The following is a 23,198-nucleotide window of genomic DNA, read 5'->3' on the forward strand; positions in this document are numbered from 1 at the left end:
CACCGACCCACCCACGGCTAACTTTAAATGAAGAAAGATATCATGCTAAATTAAAAAACAATGAAAGGGTAATTTTGTCATTTTACTCTGTATGTATAAACTTAGAAAAACTAAAATACTAAATCAAACCCTTTTACCTTTCTTCCCTACCCCTCAACACCAAAATCCTCTACCCTTTGGTCGATGCGATTCGACTAGAATCGCACCCGATCATATGCAATTCTGGCCAAATCACACTAAATTCTCTACTCCCAATTGTATCAAACCTAGTGCAATTGGCATGTTTGCTTGTGCGAATAATTGCACCTCCCTGACGAAATCAATCGAGTATATACCTATTATCCACTAGCAGAAAGGATCAAGATCTTGAGATTAAGTGTGTCATCAAGCGTGCAACTTGCTACTACTATCACCTACTCGATGGTTTGGTCGTTTTAATGATTTGATCGCACGAGTATTCAACATACCCAACCAAATACTATTCAACGGTTAAGATTATGACTTGATCGTTTTTACGATCCGATGTTACTAGTTGACCAAATAATATTTGGGTCAACAATTGTGGCCCTATCCGAATTTTGCGTTGGGTGCATTACTGATATAAGGACAAGATAACGATCAAAGAAAATTACATAATGAAGGATATGTATTGGGTGCGTGGGCCACTTGGGGTATGATTATCACATTTACGCTGGAACGTGGAATCTCAGGATTATTAGGTTGGAGTTTTTGGCTTTTGGTATGTTTGGTTAAGTTCATATGTCTAGTTCAGGAGGGAATTGGCTATCCTTATATGGAAATTTTTTGAATATATTATTACGTCCACCATATTTTAGCTCAATCAAATTTTTGAAAATGACACAAAAAATCGGTGGTGGGTGGCATTTTTACACTGAATGGACCTATAATATGATTGATTATTATATTGTGTTTAAGAGGCGCGAAGCAGCTGTAAAATCTGTACTTACTATTATTATTTGTTTATTCGGTTCTATTGGGAATTTGGGAGGAGTTGCAAAACGGTACAACTGGAGTGCTTAGATCTTAACGGTTAATCCGTGGCCCCCATGTGGCGCATGGAGAACCGCATTTCTCACTAAAGATTGACCCTGCCGCCTCGGTAGGGGACTACGGTTGCACCTAAACCAGATATTCACCAATTTCTTATTAATTTATTTTAATCTTTTAAACCCATTCGGTAAAAATAAAAATTCATTAACTTCAATGTGAGAGACATATTAAACGTGTTTCCTTTTTTTTGTTGGGTGGAAGCCTCGAATCTCCTCATTCCCGAAGGTATGAGATGAATCCCAATCGAGTTTGGGTAAATACTTCTGGCTAGTGGCTTGTTGGGTGGAAGCCTCGAATCTCCTCATTCCAGAAGGTATGAGATGAATCCCAATCTAGTTTGGATAAATACTTCTGGCTAGTGGCTACAAGGTGCTTCTAGTGCAGCTCGATATGCTACAAATATATGTAATTAAAGTGAATTGGGGATGGCGTAGATAAATATACGGTTTCAAGTTCGATTCCCTATTTAAACATTAACGATTTAAGTGAGACATTGTGATAGTAGATTATTGCACTAGTCTCCTCCGAAGATTAATCGAGATACACATAAATGATTCGGACACTTTGATTAAAAAAAATGTATTTTATTTATTATTAATCTAAATAAAAATGCAAAAACTATAAATATTATAAGATAGTAAACTAACAAAGATACGAAACATTTTTGGCAAATGTCAATTAGAAAGGTACAAAGCAACATTGTATTGGGTTAACTACCACCAAGGGCGTTCAAGAGCGATTAAAGAGCTTTCTTAAACTGAATCGGGTTTTCAATTCAGGAAGTGGTAGGCGTTCAAAAGCAGTTAACTAGCTTTCTTGAACCAAACCGATTTTTCGGTTCAGGAAAATTCCTGGACCGAAACCGAATCGATTTAAGGGGAAAACCGGTTTTAAATCGGTTTTCCTCTTTTTATTGGATAAAACATAATTTTTTTTGAAATTTTTCCTAAATTAAGTTGTAAACATCAACAATACATATCCAAATAAAAATTAAACATCCATACATATATAATATATATTATTTAGTGAATTTAGGGATTAAGATTATTAATTTTTTTATTTAATATATAATATATATGTATTTTTTTTTAGTAAACCAATTTTCATTTTTACCTGAACCAAAAATCGAACAAAAAATCCGATTTTTCCATCTAGGTACCCAAAACCAAAACCTGTAACAAAGGCTCCGGTTTCGGTTCTGGGTACCCTGTAAAATTTTATGACCACTCAAAAGTTTTAAAAATGGCAAAAAAACCCTTAAAAACTTACAAATACCCCCCCACTTGGCACTTGTTAACAAAAATAAAATTACAAATTATAAATTCAAAATTACAAACTTCATTACTTGTAAAGTAGATTCTCAAAACTCAAACCAACTTACTTTAAATGTTATGAAATATAAATATAATGTATTCACATCTTTTTTTATAAAAGTTTATTAACCCCCCTAATCTTTAATTTTATTTTATATAGTTCGGTTCCTGATTCCTGGTTTCGGTTCTAGTTCCTAACCATAGAACCAAAAATGGATGCGCACAGTAACGGTTCCAAAAATTTGGAACTGGAACATATCGTTGACGATGGTTCTGGGTAAGAACCGGAACCAAACTCAGGGTACCCGTCGGTTTCTGGTTCCAACCGTTCCTTTGAACACCCCTAATAATAATGAACCGTTTTTCGGTTCGATTTTGTATTTTTTTTACATCCTTAACTACACATATGACTGATTGTAAAAGAGCAAATGAGTCAATATAGATTCCTAAGTTTGAGTCCCCTCAGTCACTAATAAAGGTGGTCATTGAGGGAATTTACCCTATCGTTCACTTCAGTGTCTCGAGGGCTTAGTTGAGGTGCATGCAAGCTGGCATAGAACCCCTCAATACAAAAAAAAAAAATATTGTATTGAGTAATCTAATGGTCAACTAAGATTATTGAGTGTATTATTTAAGAGTTATTAAGTTTAATCTATCTGAGTTAAATAGCTACTGAGGAGATTCACTCCACTGTTAATTTTAAGACTTCAAGACATTAGTTGTAGTGTCCGCAGTATGACCGAGACAACCCCAGTTTAAAAAAATAAAAAGCATTGTGTCGTGCTAGGCCGCTAGGCCACAATTAGTGCATATGTAGTATCTTACCAGAAAACGACACCGGATAAAAAAGATTGGGAATTAGAATGGATAAGCAAAGAAACTACCATACACGACAAGGGGAAACAAATAATCGACTCTACTAGATACATGAACGATCTATAATTATTTTTCTGTCCCATTACGGCATAAAAATAAAACTATTGCGATTTTGTCGGTAAAATATTATTATTAAATTTACTATTATTTGATAACATGGTGTAAATTCTTAGTCAAAATGTTTTGTTGAACTAATTGAATGTTTTTCACCGTGGAAAAATCTATGGCCAGCCTGTTACTGAAACGTCTGGGGCACAGAACGGTTTTGAGCCGTCCGATGTTAACTAAAATTGGATCAAGTAGGAAGCACCGCCAACAGCTAGCTAATTGACCATGATTCACGATGAGTGCAAAGTCCTGCAAGTGCAGCGATCAATTATGTATCACGTGGCTCGGGTCTAGTCAAAATAAATTTTATTTATTTTTTAACTATTTTTTATTTAATTAATTTCGATATTAAAGACAAACTGGGGACCCAGGGAAAAAAATAATCATGGCCCTTAACTGGGACGTACAGGCACTAATAAAAGTTTGGGAAGAGGAGAACAATGAAAGTAAAGAGTGAGAAAGTTGCAATTTCCAAGGCGTCCCTCCGAGTCAGTGGAGAGTTTTATTTTAGGTTTAAGAGACGATGGTGAGTTTGACGGAATTTAGGATTTTTCCACAAATGGCACTACATATCCACCCTTACTTTTGTATTTTTTTACTTCTTTACCATCCAAATAGTAACGAGTTATTATTTTTAAGGTAATGCCAGGCCAATAAATTTTTTCACAACTTTTTTTTACAATTCACCGTATGTTAGTTTCTTATTTACCAATTATAATGATTTCATTTAATAAAATTACAATTAACAAATAACAAACTGACACATGACATATTGTGAAAAAAAGTTATAAGAATGTGTTATTAGTCTAATATTTTTGTATTTTTAATCATTGATAGAGTGATTTTAATACATGTACTAATTTATATATTCAGGTTACTAAATCATAAAAATATTTACATGTTTGCAAAAAGATATGTCATCCAAACAATTTTACAATTCAAAAGTTATTTGATTGAACACTTAATATGATTAGAGGTGTCCGAACTAGCTTACGCATAATCTTCTAAGGTCTTGAATAATATATCCAATAATTTTTATCGCTCCCACCCAGCCGCCTACCCAATGGTTAAGAGCATTTTCTTTAATATTGATAAAAGATAGATAATATATTTATATATATATGCTTCTCATTAGTTTAAAAAAAAAAAAAAAGATAAATGTTAAAATGTGTTGTTTAATACAATTTTTTTAATTAAATTAAAATTTTACCAATAAAAAATTTAATTTCTTGAATTAAAAAAATCTAAAATTCCTTTATACACTCAAAAAATAATTTATAATTTACATATAAAATGTTCAAGTTTATATAAATGGTATTATTAAGACCTCGTTTGTTTCACTTTTGGGAATACTATTATTAGTATTCCCAAAAAAATTAAATAGTAAAATGTCATTATTCTCAAAACATTATTCTATATTTTTTAGTTTCTTTTAAATCTTTTAAAATTGTTAATTTAACTAAATACCCCAAAATATTTTTTTATAGAAATAGCAAAACACTCCGACCACCTTTCGACAGTGATGGCTGACTATCTATATTTAATTGGTGAATTAAAGGTATTTTTATTAACTTTTAATATTTTATTATAACAGTGTTTAATAAATAAATAAATATAAGAGATATTTTTATTAATTTTTAAATTTTATATTATAATATTTATCTGATTTAACTTTTTTTTTAAAATATTATTCTAAAAACTTTCATAGACCTAATTTTCTAAAAACAATTAAATCCTTGCATTAGGAATGTGTCATTGTCAACTGAAAACAGGTGTAGCCAATATAATTGACATTGGGAAGTACAGGAAGCTAATTACGTAATTAAATTTAAGCCCGTTAATTTGGTCAATATTATTTTATTATAAACTATAAAGTAATAAACTTACCGAACTGGACCGACACCAAAGTTAGAAAAGAAATACTACTTCCATTTACCATTTAGTTTTAAATGTATAATAATTTTAATTGCACCCCATATGGACCACACACATTATGATTGCTGATTTAATGGACATTTAAATCATCAGGACATTTGGGAGTGAATTCTTACCTGAATTTGTGAATATTCTTTATATGATTTTTTCTCTTCAATTTGTACACCTTTTTTTTCTTTTTGAGGGAATATAAATAGGTGTAAAATAACAAGTCTTATCTTAAAGATTTTTATTCAAAATAACATCATGCTCTATATAATATTCTCATTATATCTTCCTTATCAAATCAAATCACCATTAACATACTGTGGCACGTGAATATTGAATATGTGTAATTGATGTGGAAAATTTACGATTTGACATATTATGTATAACAACTTTTTCGAAGATACGCATACGTGGGTGACCAAATGGTCAAGGTCAATTGAGATAGTGTGAATAGATATACGATCTCAGATTTGATTCTTTATCTGAGTATACCCGATTTAAGTAAGGGCGGGGGTCGTGGTGATAGATTACTACACTAGTTTCTTTTGATGATTAATTAAGGTATGCGTAAACTGAGTTTTTTGTATATTTTTAAACTTGTGTTTGGGATAATCTTCTGATCGGACGATTGATGATTAGTCGAGATATGTGTAAGCTAAGTTTTTGATATATTTTTAAACTTGTGTTAGGGGTAGTCTTATGATCAGATGATAAGACTTTAATTATCTGGACTACCTATTACATTTATGACTTATCTAATATATTAGACTTTAAGATATTTAATATACCTATTAGTTAAAGTATACACAAACTAACTTGAATACCCCATTTAAAAAAAAAAAAAAAATTTCGGTAAATATGGAGATCCGCACAGCCATTGAATTTTTAAGTGATTAAGACGATAATATGTACAATCATAATCATTAATGAGAAGATTAACTTAAAAGGAGAGGTAATGATGACTGAAAGAAAGAGAGAAAAATGGTTTCTTTTCAATAAAAAAGGCAAAACTACACGTACCAATGGCGTAAATTCACCCAGAAATCGAAGCTATCAACATTCAAAACTAATGAACAAGTGGGTCATTTATCAGCCATTACTTTCCCATTGTATTATGAATCGTACCGTAGTCGGCAGAGGCATTAAAAAATCAATACATTATAACCAAAGAGGAAATCAAAATAAATTAAGCTTGGCCCTAGGTTGGCCGATGATCAATGATATTTGTTATCTTGATTGGCTTTAAACCTTTTATATTATTTATTGTAATAATATTATGATTTATTTAGATTTTTAAACTTATAAAATATTAATTAAAGTATATATAAATTAGTCTAAACATTTGGTTACTAAAAATATAAAAAATAAATTAGGCCAAATAACATTGTGACCCCTAATCTTAGTAATCTATCAGGAAACTCCCTTCCTCCCTTTAGTTTCAGAAACACTCAATATTACCCATATTGAATTATTGATCCCTAATCTTAATCTATCGAGAAATCCCCTTCCCCCCATTAGTTTCGGAAACACTCAATATTACCCATATTCTTTTAATTCAAGCGTTAAAACTTAAAATGTGAGAGGGTAATTTTGTCAATTCACCTCTATATAATATTATGAAGGTAGAAAACCTAATCTAACATTATGAATTGACAAGTTACCCTTTCACAACAGTTGAATTCGAAAAAATGATGGGAGGGGGAAAATTGTCTTTTTGCAGTATACTAGGGGTAAAAATATCATTCAACATTAAATATAAATGATAATAATATAATAAATCCGTCCCTTCACTACAGTGTACCCAAAAAATTGTCAAATATTTAGTCAAGGTTCTCATGGCTCCAGGAGAGGTGACGTTTGTCTGCAATCCCCACGTTCTCTCCTGATGAGCTGCTATAAGTACAGCCGTGCCTTCTCTATATCTTCCCCACCATTATAAGAACCAACCAACCATTAGTTTTGAGCTTGGTTTGCTTTCAGCTAGCTTTTTTATGGCTTCCCGGAAGCACTTTTTGGCTTCTGCTGCTTCTTTTGTTAACGATGATGTATATATGTTGTATGGAAGAATCTGTTAAGCTCAGGAGGGATAGCGCCACTTTATTGCCATGGAAATGGCTCTTCTGTAGCGCTATCCATCCTGAGTTTCATAGCTTCTTCTTACTGTCTCTCTCTCTCTCTCTCGTGACTCTGCAAATGAAGGGTTTGTTCTCATTTGGGTACGTATAAATATTGTTACTTGTGTCAATTTTGCCTTGAAAATTTCAAATCTCTCGAACTCTTATATGGGTAGAACTTTGTTCTACGGTCAAATATACATACAAACGAAACAAACTTGAAGAAGATCTTTAGTCATTAATGGAGCTAGGGTTTTGTTTGCCTTCTGATTTGTTAACTTCAAAGGAATTAAAGAAGGGATATATTGAAGGACTTGTCACATCAAACACTTTCACGAAGGGTTAACCTCTTAAAAAACTTATGCTGTAATTAGAAAACGTGTTATTGTAGTAGGACTTATCCGTTTTGAATGGCGAAGGTGTGTGGACTTAGAAGATTTTGACCAGACTTTCCTATTTTTGAAGGTTAGGCTTCATTTGCTCTTTATCAGTCACTCGTTTTGAACTTCCGTCTGATATTTTTTTTTCAGGTGACTGTATTTCCACGCTTCCTGTTTTCCTTCCAGTAAATTATCAGTACTATTGACCAACCCCTTTTTTTGTTTTCTTCATACCTTTCAATCTGCCCTTTGAAATACAGGAGATGACAAACATATGGTTATGAGACGACTTCACCTAAGTTGATGGAATTACCCATAAAGAGGATTCATTAATTAAAGATTTAGTGTTTATTCTTTAACCTATAATGGCCAATAACTTCCTCCAGGTTATTAATCAAAGGAGGCTTTGAATTGACATGCAATGAGCTGTGATAGTGTGAAACATGTGTTAAATTTTATTCATTTTGTAGTATGTAAATTGCAACCGAAGCAACTGAGACTGGGATTGGGAGGAAACATTTTCAGTTGCAGGAGGCGCAATTCAAGCACAAAGACTCCAAATCCCACGTATTATTTTTATTAGTATAAAATGTAACACTCGGGACCAAAATGATGAATTTGAGGGTTGGTTTCTGTCTTGAATAATGTTAAATGTGAAAATACTGATGAGAAGAAGATAGGCATTTGGTTCAATTGTTTGAAGACCAAAGAAACAACAACTCACTGAGTTGAAGACATGATTGCACGACCTTCCTGTTAAAGTTCTACTAATTTCAATAATAATCACTTAGTCCAGTCACAAATCAGGAATGCTCAAGTCTAAAGTAGACTAAATGATCATTTAATTGCGGGTAATACTACACCAATAATCATTTCTCACGAACTTTTTTTTACAATCCTGATATGATAGTTCACAATTAATTAGTAAAACTTATACAAGATCTATTGTGAACTGACTAACTATGAACTGTCTATTTGACTGGATTAATGTAAGTGGAAAGAGGTATTCAATTTGCGAATTGGTTGTTTATAAAACTTGGGAAGTGAAACGTATAGAGATGTCAAGTGAAAGATGCTCGAACAATAAGCATGTGCAGGCCCTTTAAAACAAAATGGGCTTCTGCATGGGCTCAGTTTGTACTGTATACATTCTGCAGTACACTTAACACAAGCCTCATTTAATTGAAGGAAACAATGAAATTCACCCAATTACATAATATAAAAATGAACAATAATATTCTTTATATAAAGTTAAAATCTCAATTTTGTACGTTAAAAGTCGTATTTCTCTCACATTGCCTAGTTAGTTGTTAACTCGGTTATAGTAATTGGACTCTTTTCTCCGTTGAGTTAGCTTATGAGAGTGAGTTCTACTCAAAATAATTTATCATGATATCAAAGGCATGTTTATTTGGGTTTGGACTCTAATCCTGTATGTTGAACACATCGTATTGGTGGGACAAGCAGTGGCGGATCTAGAAATTTTTTTTAGGGTGAGCCAAAATCCAAAATCCAAAAATTATATATGTTAATATTTAAAAAAACAAATTGAGGCCCAAGTGGGCTGGATCCGCCCCTGACGTTGAGCATATGTGAGAGGGATAATGTCGCTTATCATGGTATCAGAGACACGTCTATTTGGATTTGGATACTAGCCTTGTACGTCAAGTGTGTTGTATTTGTGGGACATGTCAGGCGTATGTGAGAGGGATGGTGTTGCTTATCATGGTATCAGAGACACGTTTGTTTTGAATTTGGACCCTCACCCTATACATCGAGTGTGTCGTATTTGTGAGACACGTCGAGCATATGTGAGAAAAATGGTGTCACTTATCATGTTTGAGGCACGTTTATTTGGGTTTGGACTCTAGCCTTATACGTCGAGTGTGTGGTATTTGTGAAACACGTAGAGCGTATGTGAGAGGGATCGTATATATATGTGGTTGACTCCCTACTTCGGAATGTTTAATAGTCATATATAAAAAAGTGAGGAAAAAGAAAAAGAGAAAATATAAAATGAATCATATATTTAGTACAATGAACGATAGCAGTACACAAGCGTACCAACTACGAAGTTAGTAGCAGTACAAAATTCCAAACTCGATATTTTGGGCAGCCACAGATTTAGCCGCTAAATTTCCTTGGCAGATAATAACAAATACAACACGAAGCTCGTGGTTACAGTTACCTCCCGGAGATTCAAATCAGAATCTCTTTGCTCTCTCACTCTCAACTAACAATTCAAAAATGGCCACCACTACTCTCTCGCGTCATCTTCTCTGTCTCTACTCTTCCTCTAAACGAACCAATTCATCTCGTTCCAGAAACTTCACCTGCTCAGTTCGATACAAAACCGTCCTCAAATCATCACTTCACGAGAAAGACACCACCACTACCGCCACTTCTGTTGAAACTTCACCGCAAAAACTAACTCCTAAAGAGATAGATAAACCCGAACCGAACCGATTGGCTTCAGCCGATTCGTTTTCTGTTTTCCTCAGCAGTTGGAGGTACTACGCGAACTAGCTGACTAGCTCGTTGTAGCTTTGTTTTGGTTCTTAATTTGTTTTTTTATTTTTTTCCTTAATATTGTAGAGATGGATTTAAGCTTGATGAATTGGGAATGGAGATATGGTCTATTGCATTGCCTGCTGCGTTGGCTTTGGCTGCTGATCCGATTGCTTCACTTGTCGATACAGCCTTTGTTGGTCATTTAGGTAGCTTTTTATTTTCCTTTGTTAATGTTTGCGTTTCCAAAAACAAGAAACGCCCAGAATTTTATATAATTGCCTTTAGTTGAAATGTGTTAAATTAANAACTGTCTATTTGACTGGATTAATGTAAGTGGAAAGAGGTATTCAATTTGCGAATTGGTTGTTTATAAAACTTGGGAAGTGAAACGTATAGAGATGTCAAGTGAAAGATGCTCGAACAATAAGCATGTGCAGGCCCTTTAAAACAAAATGGGCTTCTGCATGGGCTCAGTTTGTACTGTATACATTCTGCAGTACACTTAACACAAGCCTCATTTAATTGAAGGAAACAATGAAATTCACCCAATTACATAATATAAAAATGAACAATAATATTCTTTATATAAAGTTAAAATCTCAATTTTGTACGTTAAAAGTCGTATTTCTCTCACATTGCCTAGTTAGTTGTTAACTCGGTTATAGTAATTGGACTCTTTTCTCCGTTAAGTTAGCTTATGAGAGTGAGTTCTACTCAAAATAATTTATCATGATATCAAAGGCATGTTTATTTGGGTTTGGACTCTAATCCTGTATGTTGAACACATCGTATTGGTGGGACAAGCAGTGGCGGATCTAGAAATTTTTTTTAGGGTGAGCCAAAATCCAAAATCCAAAAATTATATATGTTAATATTTAAAAAAACAAATTGAGGCCCAAGTGGGCTGGATCCGCCCCTGACGTTGAGCATATGTGAGAGGGATAATGTCGCTTATCATGGTATCAGAGACACGTCTATTTGGATTTGGATACTAGCCTTGTACGTCAAGTGTGTTGTATTTGTGGGACATGTCAGGCGTATGTGAGAGGGATGGTGTTGCTTATCATGGTATCAGAGACACGTTTGTTTTGAATTTGGACCCTCACCCTATACATCGAGTGTGTCGTATTTGTGAGACACGTCGAGCATATGTGAGAAAAATGGTGTCACTTATCATGTTTGAGGCACGTTTATTTGGGTTTGGACTCTAGCCTTATACGTCGAGTGTGTGGTATTTGTGAAACACGTAGAGCGTATGTGAGAGGGATCGTATATATATGTGGTTGACTCCCTACTTCGGAATGTTTAATAGTCATATATAAAAAAGTGAGGAAAAAGAAAAAGAGAAAATATAAAATGAATCATATATTTAGTACAATGAACGATAGCAGTACACAAGCGTACCAACTACGAAGTTAGTAGCAGTACAAAATTCCAAACTCGATATTTTGGGCAGCCACAGATTTAGCCGCTAAATTTCCTTGGCAGATAATAACAAATACAACACGAAGCTCGTGGTTACAGTTACCTCCCGGAGATTCAAATCAGAATCTCTTTGCTCTCTCACTCTCAACTAACAATTCAAAAATGGCCACCACTACTCTCTCGCGTCATCTTCTCTGTCTCTACTCTTCCTCTAAACGAACCAATTCATCTCGTTCCAGAAACTTCACCTGCTCAGTTCGATACAAAACCGTCCTCAAATCATCACTTCACGAGAAAGACACCACCACTACCGCCACTTCTGTTGAAACTTCACCGCAAAAACTAACTCCTAAAGAGATAGATAAACCCGAACCGAACCGATTGGCTTCAGCCGATTCGTTTTCTGTTTTCCTCAGCAGTTGGAGGTACTACGCCAACTAGATGACTAGCTTGTTGTAGCTTTGTTTTGGTTCTTAATTTGTTTTTTTATTTTTTTCCTTAATATTGTAGAGATGGATTTAAGCTTGATGAATTGGGAATGGAGATATGGTCTATTGCATTGCCTGCTGCGTTGGCTTTGGCTGCTGATCCGATTGCTTCACTTGTCGATACAGCCTTTGTTGGTCATTTAGGTAGCTTTTTATTTTCCTTTGTTAATGTTTGCGTTTCCAAAAACAAGAAACGCCCAGAATTTTATATAATTGCCTTTAGTTGAAATGTGTTAAATTAAAAACGTTTTGGATATAGTGTTTTCAGCTTTTAATTTTTTAATTTTTATAGCTTATAGTTTTTGAATACTGAACTGAATTATATATTTCAGATGTTTAAATATTGAAAAGCAACTTAGATTTTCGAATTGTATTTTAAGTTTTAAATATTTGTCTTTGAATCATACAGGAGACAGGTTGTTAGCTTTGTAAAAGTTTGTTAGGAAGTTCGACTTTGAACGTGGCAATTTGCAGCGTTGTGTGGTATTAAATGATTAAGCTAATTAATTGGGAATATCAGTGTACACCTAGGATTTTGAACTTCTTGATGTTTTCCACTTTGATTGCCAAGTATATTGAACTTGTGGTTGTGGATATTGTTTCTCAATAGTTTGTTCGAAGTTTATTAGAGACATGTTTTGGCGATGCCTGAGTATGATTTGATTTTTGTTTCTGTTTAATATTTTTATGTATGTTGGTTCGTTATTATAAATGGATTTGCTTATTTATTGTGTAGGATCGGTTGAATTGGCGGCAGTTGGGGTTTCAGTTTCTGTGTTTAATCTAGTGTCAAAACTGTTCAATGTTCCATTGCTAAACATAACGACATCCTTTGTTGCTGAAGAGCAGGCATTAAATAATCAGGGCAACGGTGGTACTAGCCAACTTGGTGATGGTAATAAAGCTATTATGTGATAGCATTCTTTCAATTTTCTGCATTAATATATTTTCTTTTATATTTCTTACGTTATTTATTTAACTGCTATTCTTGATCATGTGGCTGTTATTAAGATTATGGTGTCGAGCAACAAGGCAAGAAACAGCTTCCTTCAGTATCGACTTCTTTAGCACTTGCTGCAGGCCTTGGCATTGCAGAAGCTGTTGTACTCTCTTTTGGCTCAGGTTTCTTAATGAATATCATGGGTATTCCTGTCGTACGTTCTACTTTTCCAATTCTTTTCTGTGTTTCTGGTATTGTAAATTCCTTGTCGAACCCGTATTGTAAATTCCTTGTCCAATTCTAGTCTTTGGTATTCTTAGAGATGAGAAATTTCATATATCTTGCCAATTATTCCTCAAGACTGTGAATGAACATTAGCTTCTTGATCACCGATACGCGCATGAATTTGGGGTGGGGATAGAAATACTACAAACGCCATCAGTTAGAATGTTGCTTAAAGTTTATGACTCTTAGTGGTTACATCCGAATTTTCTGTNGTCGAGCAACAAGGCAAGAAACAGCTTCCTTCAGTATCGACTTCTTTAGCACTTGCTGCAGGCCTTGGCATTGCAGAAGCTGTTGTACTCTCTTTTGGCTCAGGTTTCTTAATGAATATCATGGGTATTCCTGTCGTACGTTCTACTTTTCCAATTCTTTTCTGTGTTTCTGGTATTGTAAATTCCTTGTCGAAATCGTATTGTAAATTCCTTGTCCAATTCTAGTCTTTGGTATTCTTAGAGATGAGAAATTTCATATATCTTGCCAATTATTCCTCAAGACTGTGAATGAACATTAGCTTCTTGATCACCGATACGCGCATGAATTTGGGGTGGGGATAGAAATACTACAAACGCCATCAGTTAGAATGTTGCTTAAAGTTTATGACTCTTAGTGGTTACATCCGAATTTTCTGTGCAAGGGTAATCTAAGTTGATACCACTTTTGATTACTGAGACATTAAAATTTACAAGTGAATTTCAAAATATCTAGTTTTGAGCACTACTTCGTGCTTAAGGCTCCTTCATTTGTGCCTTAAATGGTAATGCAGTGACTGTGGATATGTCATGGTTATATTTTGATTCTATATTTGTCATATATTCGTTGAGAATGTTTTCCGGAGTTCTCTTTTAAGATTTGTTATTTTATAGGATTCACCGATGCGAGTACCAGCCGAGAATTTTCTTGCCTCAAGGGCCTTTGGTGCTCCACCCATTGTAATTGCACTTGCTGCACAAGGTGCTTTTCGTGGATTTATGGATACAAAGACACCTTTATATGCCACTGGCAAGTATTGCTGCATACCTCTTCTCTCTCTCTCTCTCTCTCTCTCAATCCAGCTAGCTATCTATATTCATGTCTATAAGTGTACATACATTGGAATTTCTCTGAATGAAAGTGGTGGTTGCCTTCAATTGCATGTACATTTAAATCACATGTCCAGGTTAATCCTATGTCCATGCACAATGGAATATTTTATACAATATTCATATAACTGTTATTTTTTGTCAGTAATCCATCTGTACTAGGCATTGACCTGTTTTTCGTGAATAATAGTTTATACTCTCATTTGAACATCAAAATAGCCATTTTCTCAAATGTATTACAAACATAATTCCAACTGATCATGAACTGAAAAAATGAAGTTAAGACTATGGAATTAGAGAGTAGCACTTTTGTCAAATTATACTTATTGAAGTGATCCTCTTATTTTCTGTTAGGTCCATGGCTTTAGAGTCAAGGTTTAGGGTTTAGCTTTTTCTAATAACTATCAAGAATAGTATTTGAGTATGTAATTTTATGCTAAAAAGGGTTTGGCATATGGGTTATCTGCTTTCTTGATTTTTTATTTGTGTATATAACAAATATTTATGCTGGATTACCAGGGGCTGGCAATTTACTGAATGCAATCTTGGATCCGATTTTGATATTTTTCTTTCATTTTGGCATTGGTGGAGCTGCTATTGCCACTGTGATTTCTGAGTACGTCAATTATGTGGTAAACTTAACATTGTTTATGTTCTGTGCAATCAATGTTCATTCAATTACAGAAGTTGAAGTTATTTGTTTTTTCCTAACAGTTTTCTCACTAACATATCACCAGATATTTGATTGCTTTTATCCTTCTGTGGGAATTGAATGGCAAAGTATCATTAATGTCCCTGGATATTGATGGCGGAAGATTAGTCCGTTACCTGAAATCTGGTACATTCCTCATACCCTAAAATCTACTCTTCAAGTGCTATACTCCTCTTTGTGTGTTAATTCTAGGGTAAAAAAAAATAAGGATAATCCAATTGTAAGTTCTGTTTTACTGATAGTAATTGGCATTTTAATTGAAATTTTTTTGACGGATCAAACCGGGCTATGCTTTTATTACACAATTTAAAAGATTTACTAGAACAGTTTGGTCAAGTGAATTGATTGATGGCTAGTGGGCACCAGAGGAAGTAGATGCACCTTATACTTCATGTATTAAACAGTGCTACAACTTATATAAGTTTTCCACTTGATTAAAGGATATGCTATTTGGTTTTGCAGGTGGTCTTCTGATCGGCAGGACAATAGCAGTGCTTCTGACCATGACACTGGCAACATCCATGGCAGCTAGGGAGGGCCCCGTACCAATGGCTGGTTATCAAATTTGTGTACAACTCTGGTTGACAGTATCTTTGCTTACTGATGCACTAGCACTGGCCGGTCAGGTAAAACTTATTCACATCCCATTGTTGTTTCACATAACATGGTATCAAGTTGCAAAAAATTGATTGACCAAAAATATTTTGAGGAGTAGCTGATCTCCTACTCAGGAACAAAATAATCTATGTATTGTACTGGAGTTCCTGATAATTGAAAATTCATTTGAGATGTACTATGACTTCTGTGGTTGATCATAATACGTCTGAGAATGCTTTGTAATGTATGCTTCTGCCAACATTTACTACATTCTCATCTAAATGTGAAGAAGACAGGTCTCATTATCATGACTATGATCATTTTACACTGTTTTAGTTATTTTTTTTTTTTTTTTTGTATATGAGTAAGAATACTAATGGGTTCACTGGAGAGATGTTAATAAAACAAAACCAATGCAGTTTCTGTTTCAGTTCTTTCTTTTCATCTATATTCATATCTCACACCAGTTTTCCAATGGATAAAAAAGTTATAGGCATAATGTAGGAGAGCAAATATTAGTTAATCTTGTAGTAGAAGTGAATGCTGGCTAGGGTGCACGGACCTTAATGGAGGACAGTATGATGGTGGAATGTTGGCCTCTTTTTTGTACGTCATTTTGATAATGGCATCATGTACAAATCTATATGATAATTGATCCAATGTTTTTATTTGAACCGGTTTAGTTCTCTGATTATGGTTTTGATCTCTCTTTCACAGGCTCTACTTGCCACTGGTTACTCTCAAGGAAATTATCAAGGAGCACGCCAAGTGGTTTACAGACTTATACAGGTCTGTAGTTCCAATAACTGCTACATGTAATTTTTCATAGTGGTTTGGTTTCTTTTCATTTAACTGATTCAATTTCACGTTATTGCCCATTGACTGGCGAGCAGATTGGTTTGGTAACAGGAATAGGTTTGGCTGTTATTTTATTCCTTGGATTTGGAGCATTTTCTCGTTTATTCAGCACAGATTCAGAAGTTCTGGATATTGCCTGGTCCGGTATTTTGGTAAGCCACTTCTTTTTCAACTGTTTTTTGAAGTTCTTTCCATCCGAACAAACTTGACTGCCATCAACAGCCTGGGATGGCTAGTTGGTTGCAGAGTCTAGAGCTACTTTAAACAGCATAATGCTAAATCTGATCCAATTCTATTGACTGGAATGGTTTTTCAATTAGATNTTCATTCAATTACAGAAGTTGAAGTTATTTGTTTTTTCCTAACAGTTTTCTCACTAACATCTCACCAGATATTTGATTGCTTTTATCCTTCTGTGGGAATTGAATGGCAAAGTATCATTAATGTCCCTGGATATTGATGGCGGAAGATTAGTCCGTTACCTGAAATCTGGTACATTCCTCATACCCTAAAATCTACTCTTCAAGTGCTATACTCCTCTTTGTGTGTTAATTCTAGGGTAAAAAAAAATAAGGATAATCCAATTGTAAGTTCTGTTTTACTGATAGTAATTGGCATTTTAATTGAAATTTTTTTGACGGATCAAACCGGGCTATGCTTTTATTACACAATTTAAAAGATTTACTAGAACAGTTTGGTCAAGTGAATTGATTGATGGCTAGTGGGCACCAGAGGAAGTAGATGCACCTTATACTTCATGTATTAAACAGTGCTACAACTTATATAAGTTTTCCACTTGATTAAAGGATATGCTATTTGGTTTTGCAGGTGGTCTTCTGATCGGCAGGACAATAGCAGTGCTTCTGACCATGACACTGGCAACATCCATGGCAGCTAGGGAGGGCCCCGTACCAATGGCTGGTTATCAAATTTGTGTACAACTCTGGTTGACAGTATCTTTGCTTACTGATGCACTAGCACTGGCCGGTCAGGTAAAACTTATTCACATCCCATTGTTGTTTCACATAACATGGTATCAAGTTGCAAAAAATTGATTGACCAAAAATATTTTGAGGAGTAGCTGATCTCCTACTCAGGAACAAAATAATCTATGTATTGTACTGGAGTTCCTGATAATTGAAAATTCATTTGAGATGTACTATGACTTCTGTGGTTGATCATAATACGTCTGAGAATGCTTTGTAATGTATGCTTCTGCCAACATTTACTACATTCTCATCTAAATGTGAAGAAGACCGGTCTCATTATCATGACTATGATCATTTTACACTGTTTTAGTTATTTTTTTTTTTTTTGTATATGAGTAAGAATACTAATGGGTTCACTGGAGAGATGTTAATAAAACAAAACCAATGCAGTTTCTGTTTCAGTTCTTTCTTTTCATCTATATTCATATCTCACACCAGTTTTCCAATGGATAAAAAAGTTATAGGCATAATGTAGGAGAGCAAATATTAGTTAATCTTGTAGTAGAAGTGAATGCTGGCTAGGGTGCACGGACCTTAATGGAGGACAGTATGATGGTGGAATGTTGGCCTCTTTTTTGTACGTCATTTTGATAATGGCATCATGTACAAATCTATATGATAATTGATCCAATGTTTTTATTTGAACCGGTTTAGTTCTCTGATTATGGTTTTGATCTCTCTTTCACAGGCTCTACTTGCCACTGGTTACTCTCAAGGAAATTATCAAGGAGCACGCCAAGTGGTTTACAGACTTATACAGGTCTGTAGTTCCAATAACTGCTACATGTAATTTTTCATAGTGGTTTGGTTTCTTTTCATTTAACTGATTCAATTTCACGTTATTGCCCATTGACTGGCGAGCAGATTGGTTTGGTAACAGGAATAGGTTTGGCTGTTATTTTATTCCTTGGATTTGGAGCATTTTCTCGTTTATTCAGCACAGATTCAGAAGTTCTGGATATTGCCTGGTCCGGTATTTTGGTAAGCCACTTCTTTTTCAACTGTTTTTTGAAGTTCTTTCCATCCGAACAAATTTGACTGCCATCAACAGCCTGGGATGGCTAGTTGGTTGCAGAGTCTAGAGCTACTTTAAACAGCATAATGCTAAATCTGATCCAATTCTATTGACTGGAATGGTTTTTCAATTAGATTTAAGCTTTGATATTGAAGCTCAAAATTGGCTTTGCATGTTCTCTGTGTACTAAGTGAAGCGTGAAGCACACAGTGCATACTACCTTTAATAGAAAGTTATTGGTAGTTTTGTTGTCTGATTATATTTGATTTCTGTTCCTCGCCTAGATGAAATTTATACCATTTTCAAGTATGGTAAAAAATCTTATGGGTCTAGGGACCTAATTTTATGAACAAAATGAATTAGTGTGATCAAGTTGATGTTTTGTCATGGTTTATAGTACCACTATGGGGTACCGGTTGCAGCTTGTAATTTTAGACATAAAACTGCTTTACTTGTATCTCAGATCATCTGTTTTTTGCAGTTTGTTGCTGGATCTCAGCCAGTGAATGCTCTTGCCTTTGTCCTGGATGGGCTCTACTATGGGGTTTCCGACTATGAATATGCTGCTTACTCTATGGTGCTTACTATTCTACCAAAATGACATTATTAACATAATACTTAATTTTCCTTTCTCACCTGCTAAGTTGGGATGGATAGGTACTGGTCGCATTGATCTCATCAGGTTTCGTTCTTGTGGCTGCTCCTGTATTTGGTCTTCCTGGTGTCTGGACTGGGTTATTTCTATTCATGACCTTGCGTGTAGCATTTGGAATTTGGAGGTAAACTAAATTTTGGTTTTGTAGGAGACAATATCAAGATACCACTTCAAATATCGTATAGCCTTTAACTGTTATAATGGCAAATAATGTCACTTGAGGATTTTCTGTTGAGCCGAGCCTTCAAGTTTTCCAATTTGATTGCATTGTGTTTTTCTGATAACACGCCAATGTCTTGTGCAAATTTTATCATATCATATCTAAAGTATAGTGTACCTGTTTTTTTTAACTAGAAAAATGATTAATGAACTTCAGTCAAGAATGTTATAATAAAGCATATTTTACCCACTTTATAATGACAGAATAGTGAATTGAACAGATCAGTATCCTAAAAATTTGGTGCATTTTTTGGGCATGACCTATTCGATATTAGGATTGAAGTATGGATTGTGGAACTCATATCTATTGTAATTTATTGCAGGTTGAGCACAAAAAGTGGACCATGGAAATTGGTGTGGTCCGAGATGGAGCAGTGAATCTTGCTAATTTATTGACATTTCTACTGTCTTCTAAAGATGTTCAAACAGTTGAATTCCATCTGGCCAAATCACACGCAAGTGCTTCAAGTATTAACTCCAATTGGTTAAATCACGAAGCTGCACCAATGCTTTAGTCATATCAGAATCAAATCACTGTATCTGAAAATCTACACTATTGCTGCCAAACTGATTCATTGAGGTGAGTAAATTTCTAAAAGCTACAACATCTTATATAACATACCACCAATCTTCCTAAATAGAATGCTAGTACGACTGTTGGATATAGTATTTGGTGGTAAGGCAAGGAATTTAGAAGCAAAATAGTTTCCCTTCCCGGCTCTGCCAACATGAATCAGGTGTATGTTATTGATAGGTTTTTTTTCCCTAATTGTATCTCAAACATCTAAGAAGTTTATTTTACACAGCCGTCATTGTTGCTTGATGTTCTTTTCTATCTATCGTCTGTACTTTTATGATTCTATCAAATGCAATTTGGTCATTCCTTGCCATTCCTAATTTGGATAATAACCAAATTTAGTAACATTTCTCAATTCTAGTAGCCAGAAATATTGTCAAGATACTGAATCAGAAATAGAAAATAAAGTAATCCAAACATCATCTGATTCAAATCCAATTTCATTCTTTAAACACAAACCACATTGGGTTCCTAAATTACAAGAATTCAGAAGAGCAAATGCAGAACAATAGAGATATAAAAAGTACAAAAGATATGATCAATGTAGGAGGTGTATAAGTACCCAAATAGGAGCAATGTCAAGCCATCCTCATCTTTCCAGAACCACCAAATATTCACAGTTGTCACTTCTATTATCATCAGCAGCTCCAGAGTATATGCCAACTTCAGCTCAAAAGTCAACCAAAAAGATCCCAACTACAAGTAGCATCTTTACAGAACCACCCGAAAAATTCCCACAGCCTAACAGTCAGCTAAAGAATGGGCACTTCTCTGTTATCAAAATTCCAGAAGTAACCAAGAGAACAATAAATCAGGGAGACAGAAAAACATAATGGATTCACTACACCAGTTCACTATCAAAATCTAGCTTATCATTAAAAGAAACGACGACGAAAGAGTTCTCAAACACATTTGTAGTCCATCAATTCAATAACTGAGCAATATACCAAAGAAAACATATCCTCAAATGTTAAAGTCTGAATTCTAGGACTATTTATGCTAAGCCAATATCGAATTGTCTCATCGCTTTTTGGTTAATCCTATCTAGTACACGTGCCTTTGTTAACTTAAGTTTCCTACCCACTAATCAAAATCTTCTGAAAATGTTTAATACTCTTGACTACATGACTTTGCAATCTCTTTTTTTCTAGTCAGGATGACTGTCTCCATTTATGCAACCAAAAAAAAAAAAAAAAAAAATCACATCTTTTGTGTCGCCTTCCAAAGGCTATCTATATCTATCACTCTACCAGCTCACTACAGATGCTTGCTTTCATATTCCAAGAATTACTGAACATGAAGAATTTATTTTCACTAACAATACCAGCATGTCAAACTCAATAGAGAATATGAAATTAAACAGAATAAACAACAAAATTACCTGATAATGAACCAGCAATAAGACGGTACCAAACAAGCGATTATTCCGATCCAGCAGACCTAGAAACCTTGTACCTCAACTTTCTATTGTTATTTTCCTGCCAAACAAACAAAATCATTTAAGAAAATTCAATCCACAAATCAAAACATAAACATTTTGAAAAAAATTCCATCAAGAAAATAAATAAACCCACCAACTCGAAAACCTTAGCCGAGCTGGACTCCACGAGCCGAGTCAAACTCTCAGCTTTAGCCAACATTTTCTCATACAAATCCTCCAAAGCTTCTGTATAATTCGTCGCCTCGGGTCCCATCAGCCGCCTCAACCTCTCAATTTGAAACCCTTCCGCACACAAATCCAATTGTTTTTGATCACTCACCTTTTCCTTATTCGCATACATGCTTTCCTCATCCATCGCCGAGCAATTCATCAACGGCAATGCGCAGTTCGGGGCGAAATTATCGTAATGTCCTCGAAATGCGGGACCGATGTTAACCACGTCGAGTGACTTCGCGTGAAAAGATTTGTTTGAAGTGTTGAATTGGTACGCGCGGTACTGGTGCGTGTGGATCAGTTGGTCTGTTAAGGGAGTCGTGAACAGAATGAAAACGCACGGACTTAGGGTTTCTGAAGAGTTTTTAATTGAAAACTTAAATTGGGGGATTTTCGAGAGAGAATTTGTGACAGCGAATTCACGCATGGATGGACGGATAGCGGATTGGCGGCGGCCGGAGAACCAGCCGAGGAGGTGGTTCTGTTGGTTAAAAGAGGGAACTTTGGGTGAGTTGACCCGCCCGAGTGCGTCGTAGAAGGAGAGAGGTGAGCCGGAGCAGAGAAAGCTGGTGATAGTGGCAGTGAGTTGGGAGGCGGAGTTATCGGAGGAGGAGGTGTCGTCGGACAGAGTGGTGATTTGAGTGACATGGCCGAAGATGAAGCCGTCCACGTCGCCAGGGGAAGAGGACAACCGTTGGATCATGGAAGCTAGTGTCGGACCTGATATCGCTATTTTTTGTAACTGAAGGTATGCCATGGCGAATCACAAAAGAGAGAGAGAGAGAGAGAGTGAGAGGACGAGATTGAGCTGGAGAGCTGAGTTTATATTTTATATTCGCTATACAATAAAACGGCACCGTTTCCAAGCAATCTTCTTTTTCAAAACGCACTTCTTAATTAATTATGAAATAAAGTAAATAAAGTTAATAGGGGCGTTTGGTTCAGGAATGTTAGATTACTGGGAATATTGGATTATTAGAAAGATAGATTACCTTGAAGATTACTGGGAATCTTTAGAAAAATGTTTTTGATTAGTTGGTAGGTATGTTATATTAATATGTTTGGTTATGGGGAATAAATTGGTGAGTATATTATTTAAATTACCAAATTGTCCCCTTTTAAATATTAATATAATATTATTTTTATTATTAATTTTTGTATAATTTCAATTAGGATTGCATTGTGTTTTTCTGATAACACGCCAATGTCTTGTGCAAATTTTATCATATCATATCTAAAGTATAGTGTACCTGTTTTTTTTAACTAGAAAAATGATTAATGAACTTCAGTCAAGAATGTTATAATAAAGCATATTTTACCCACTTTATAATGACAGAATAGTGAATTGAACAGATCAGTATCCTAAAAATTTGGTGCATTTTTTGGGCATGACCTATTCGATATTAGGA

General features: G+C 34.8%; 4 protein-coding genes across 6 annotated transcripts; 3 read left to right on the plus strand and 1 right to left on the minus strand.

The window, feature by feature from the left end:
• The first annotated feature begins 9,855 nt into the window (after positions 1-9,855).
• LOC116143488 (protein DETOXIFICATION 44, chloroplastic-like) lies at positions 9,856-10,585 on the plus strand. The gene is made up of 2 exons (XM_031428944.1): positions 9,856-10,295; positions 10,381-10,585. The coding sequence occupies exons 1-2, from the start codon at positions 10,033-10,035 to the stop codon at positions 10,583-10,585; spliced, it is 468 nt and encodes a 155-aa protein (XP_031284804.1). The 5' UTR covers positions 9,856-10,032.
• A 1,121-nt stretch (positions 10,586-11,706) lies between these two features.
• On the plus strand, positions 11,707-20,387 carry LOC116143418 (protein DETOXIFICATION 44, chloroplastic-like). 2 transcript variants are annotated; one of them, XM_031428872.1, is made up of 13 exons: positions 11,707-12,146; positions 12,232-12,353; positions 12,946-13,104; positions 13,221-13,363; positions 14,298-14,433; positions 15,033-15,129; positions 15,251-15,351; positions 15,688-15,851; positions 16,540-16,611; positions 16,716-16,832; positions 19,166-19,261; positions 19,342-19,463; positions 19,882-20,387. In XM_031428872.1, the coding sequence occupies exons 1-13, from the start codon at positions 11,884-11,886 to the stop codon at positions 19,934-19,936; spliced, it is 1,647 nt and encodes a 548-aa protein (XP_031284732.1). In that variant the 5' UTR covers positions 11,707-11,883; the 3' UTR covers positions 19,937-20,387. The 2 variants fall into 2 exon arrangements, with proteins under 2 accessions (XP_031284732.1, XP_031284733.1); XM_031428873.1 differs by lacking the exon at positions 19,882-20,387 and having other exon boundaries at positions 16,540-16,637; positions 16,732-16,832.
• On the plus strand, positions 17,077-18,650 carry LOC116143420 (protein DETOXIFICATION 44, chloroplastic-like). Its single transcript, XM_031428875.1, has 4 exons — positions 17,077-17,172; positions 17,509-17,672; positions 18,358-18,429; positions 18,550-18,650. Exons 1-4 carry the CDS (start codon positions 17,124-17,126, stop codon positions 18,553-18,555), a joined length of 291 nt encoding a protein of 96 aa, XP_031284735.1. The 5' UTR covers positions 17,077-17,123; the 3' UTR covers positions 18,556-18,650.
• LOC116143419 lies at positions 19,859-22,603 on the minus strand. Of its 2 annotated transcripts, XR_004130129.1 has the most exons (4): positions 21,710-22,603; positions 21,517-21,613; positions 20,698-20,906; positions 19,859-20,056 (listed from the first exon to the last, which is right to left on the minus strand). XR_004130129.1 is itself a non-coding variant. In XM_031428874.1 (3 exons), the coding sequence occupies exons 1-2, from the start codon at positions 22,544-22,546 to the stop codon at positions 21,557-21,559; spliced, it is 894 nt and encodes a 297-aa protein (XP_031284734.1). In that variant the 5' UTR covers positions 22,547-22,603; the 3' UTR covers positions 20,522-20,906; positions 21,517-21,556. The 2 variants fall into 2 exon arrangements, 1 of the variants encoding a protein (XP_031284734.1); XM_031428874.1 differs by lacking the exon at positions 19,859-20,056 and having other exon boundaries at positions 20,522-20,906.
• Between the last annotated feature and the right edge of the window lie 595 nt (positions 22,604-23,198).

Source organism: Pistacia vera, unplaced genomic scaffold (assembly GCF_008641045.1).
Source record: "Pistacia vera cultivar Batoury unplaced genomic scaffold, PisVer_v2 Contig430, whole genome shotgun sequence".
NCBI lineage: Eukaryota > Viridiplantae > Streptophyta > Magnoliopsida > Sapindales > Anacardiaceae > Pistacia > Pistacia vera.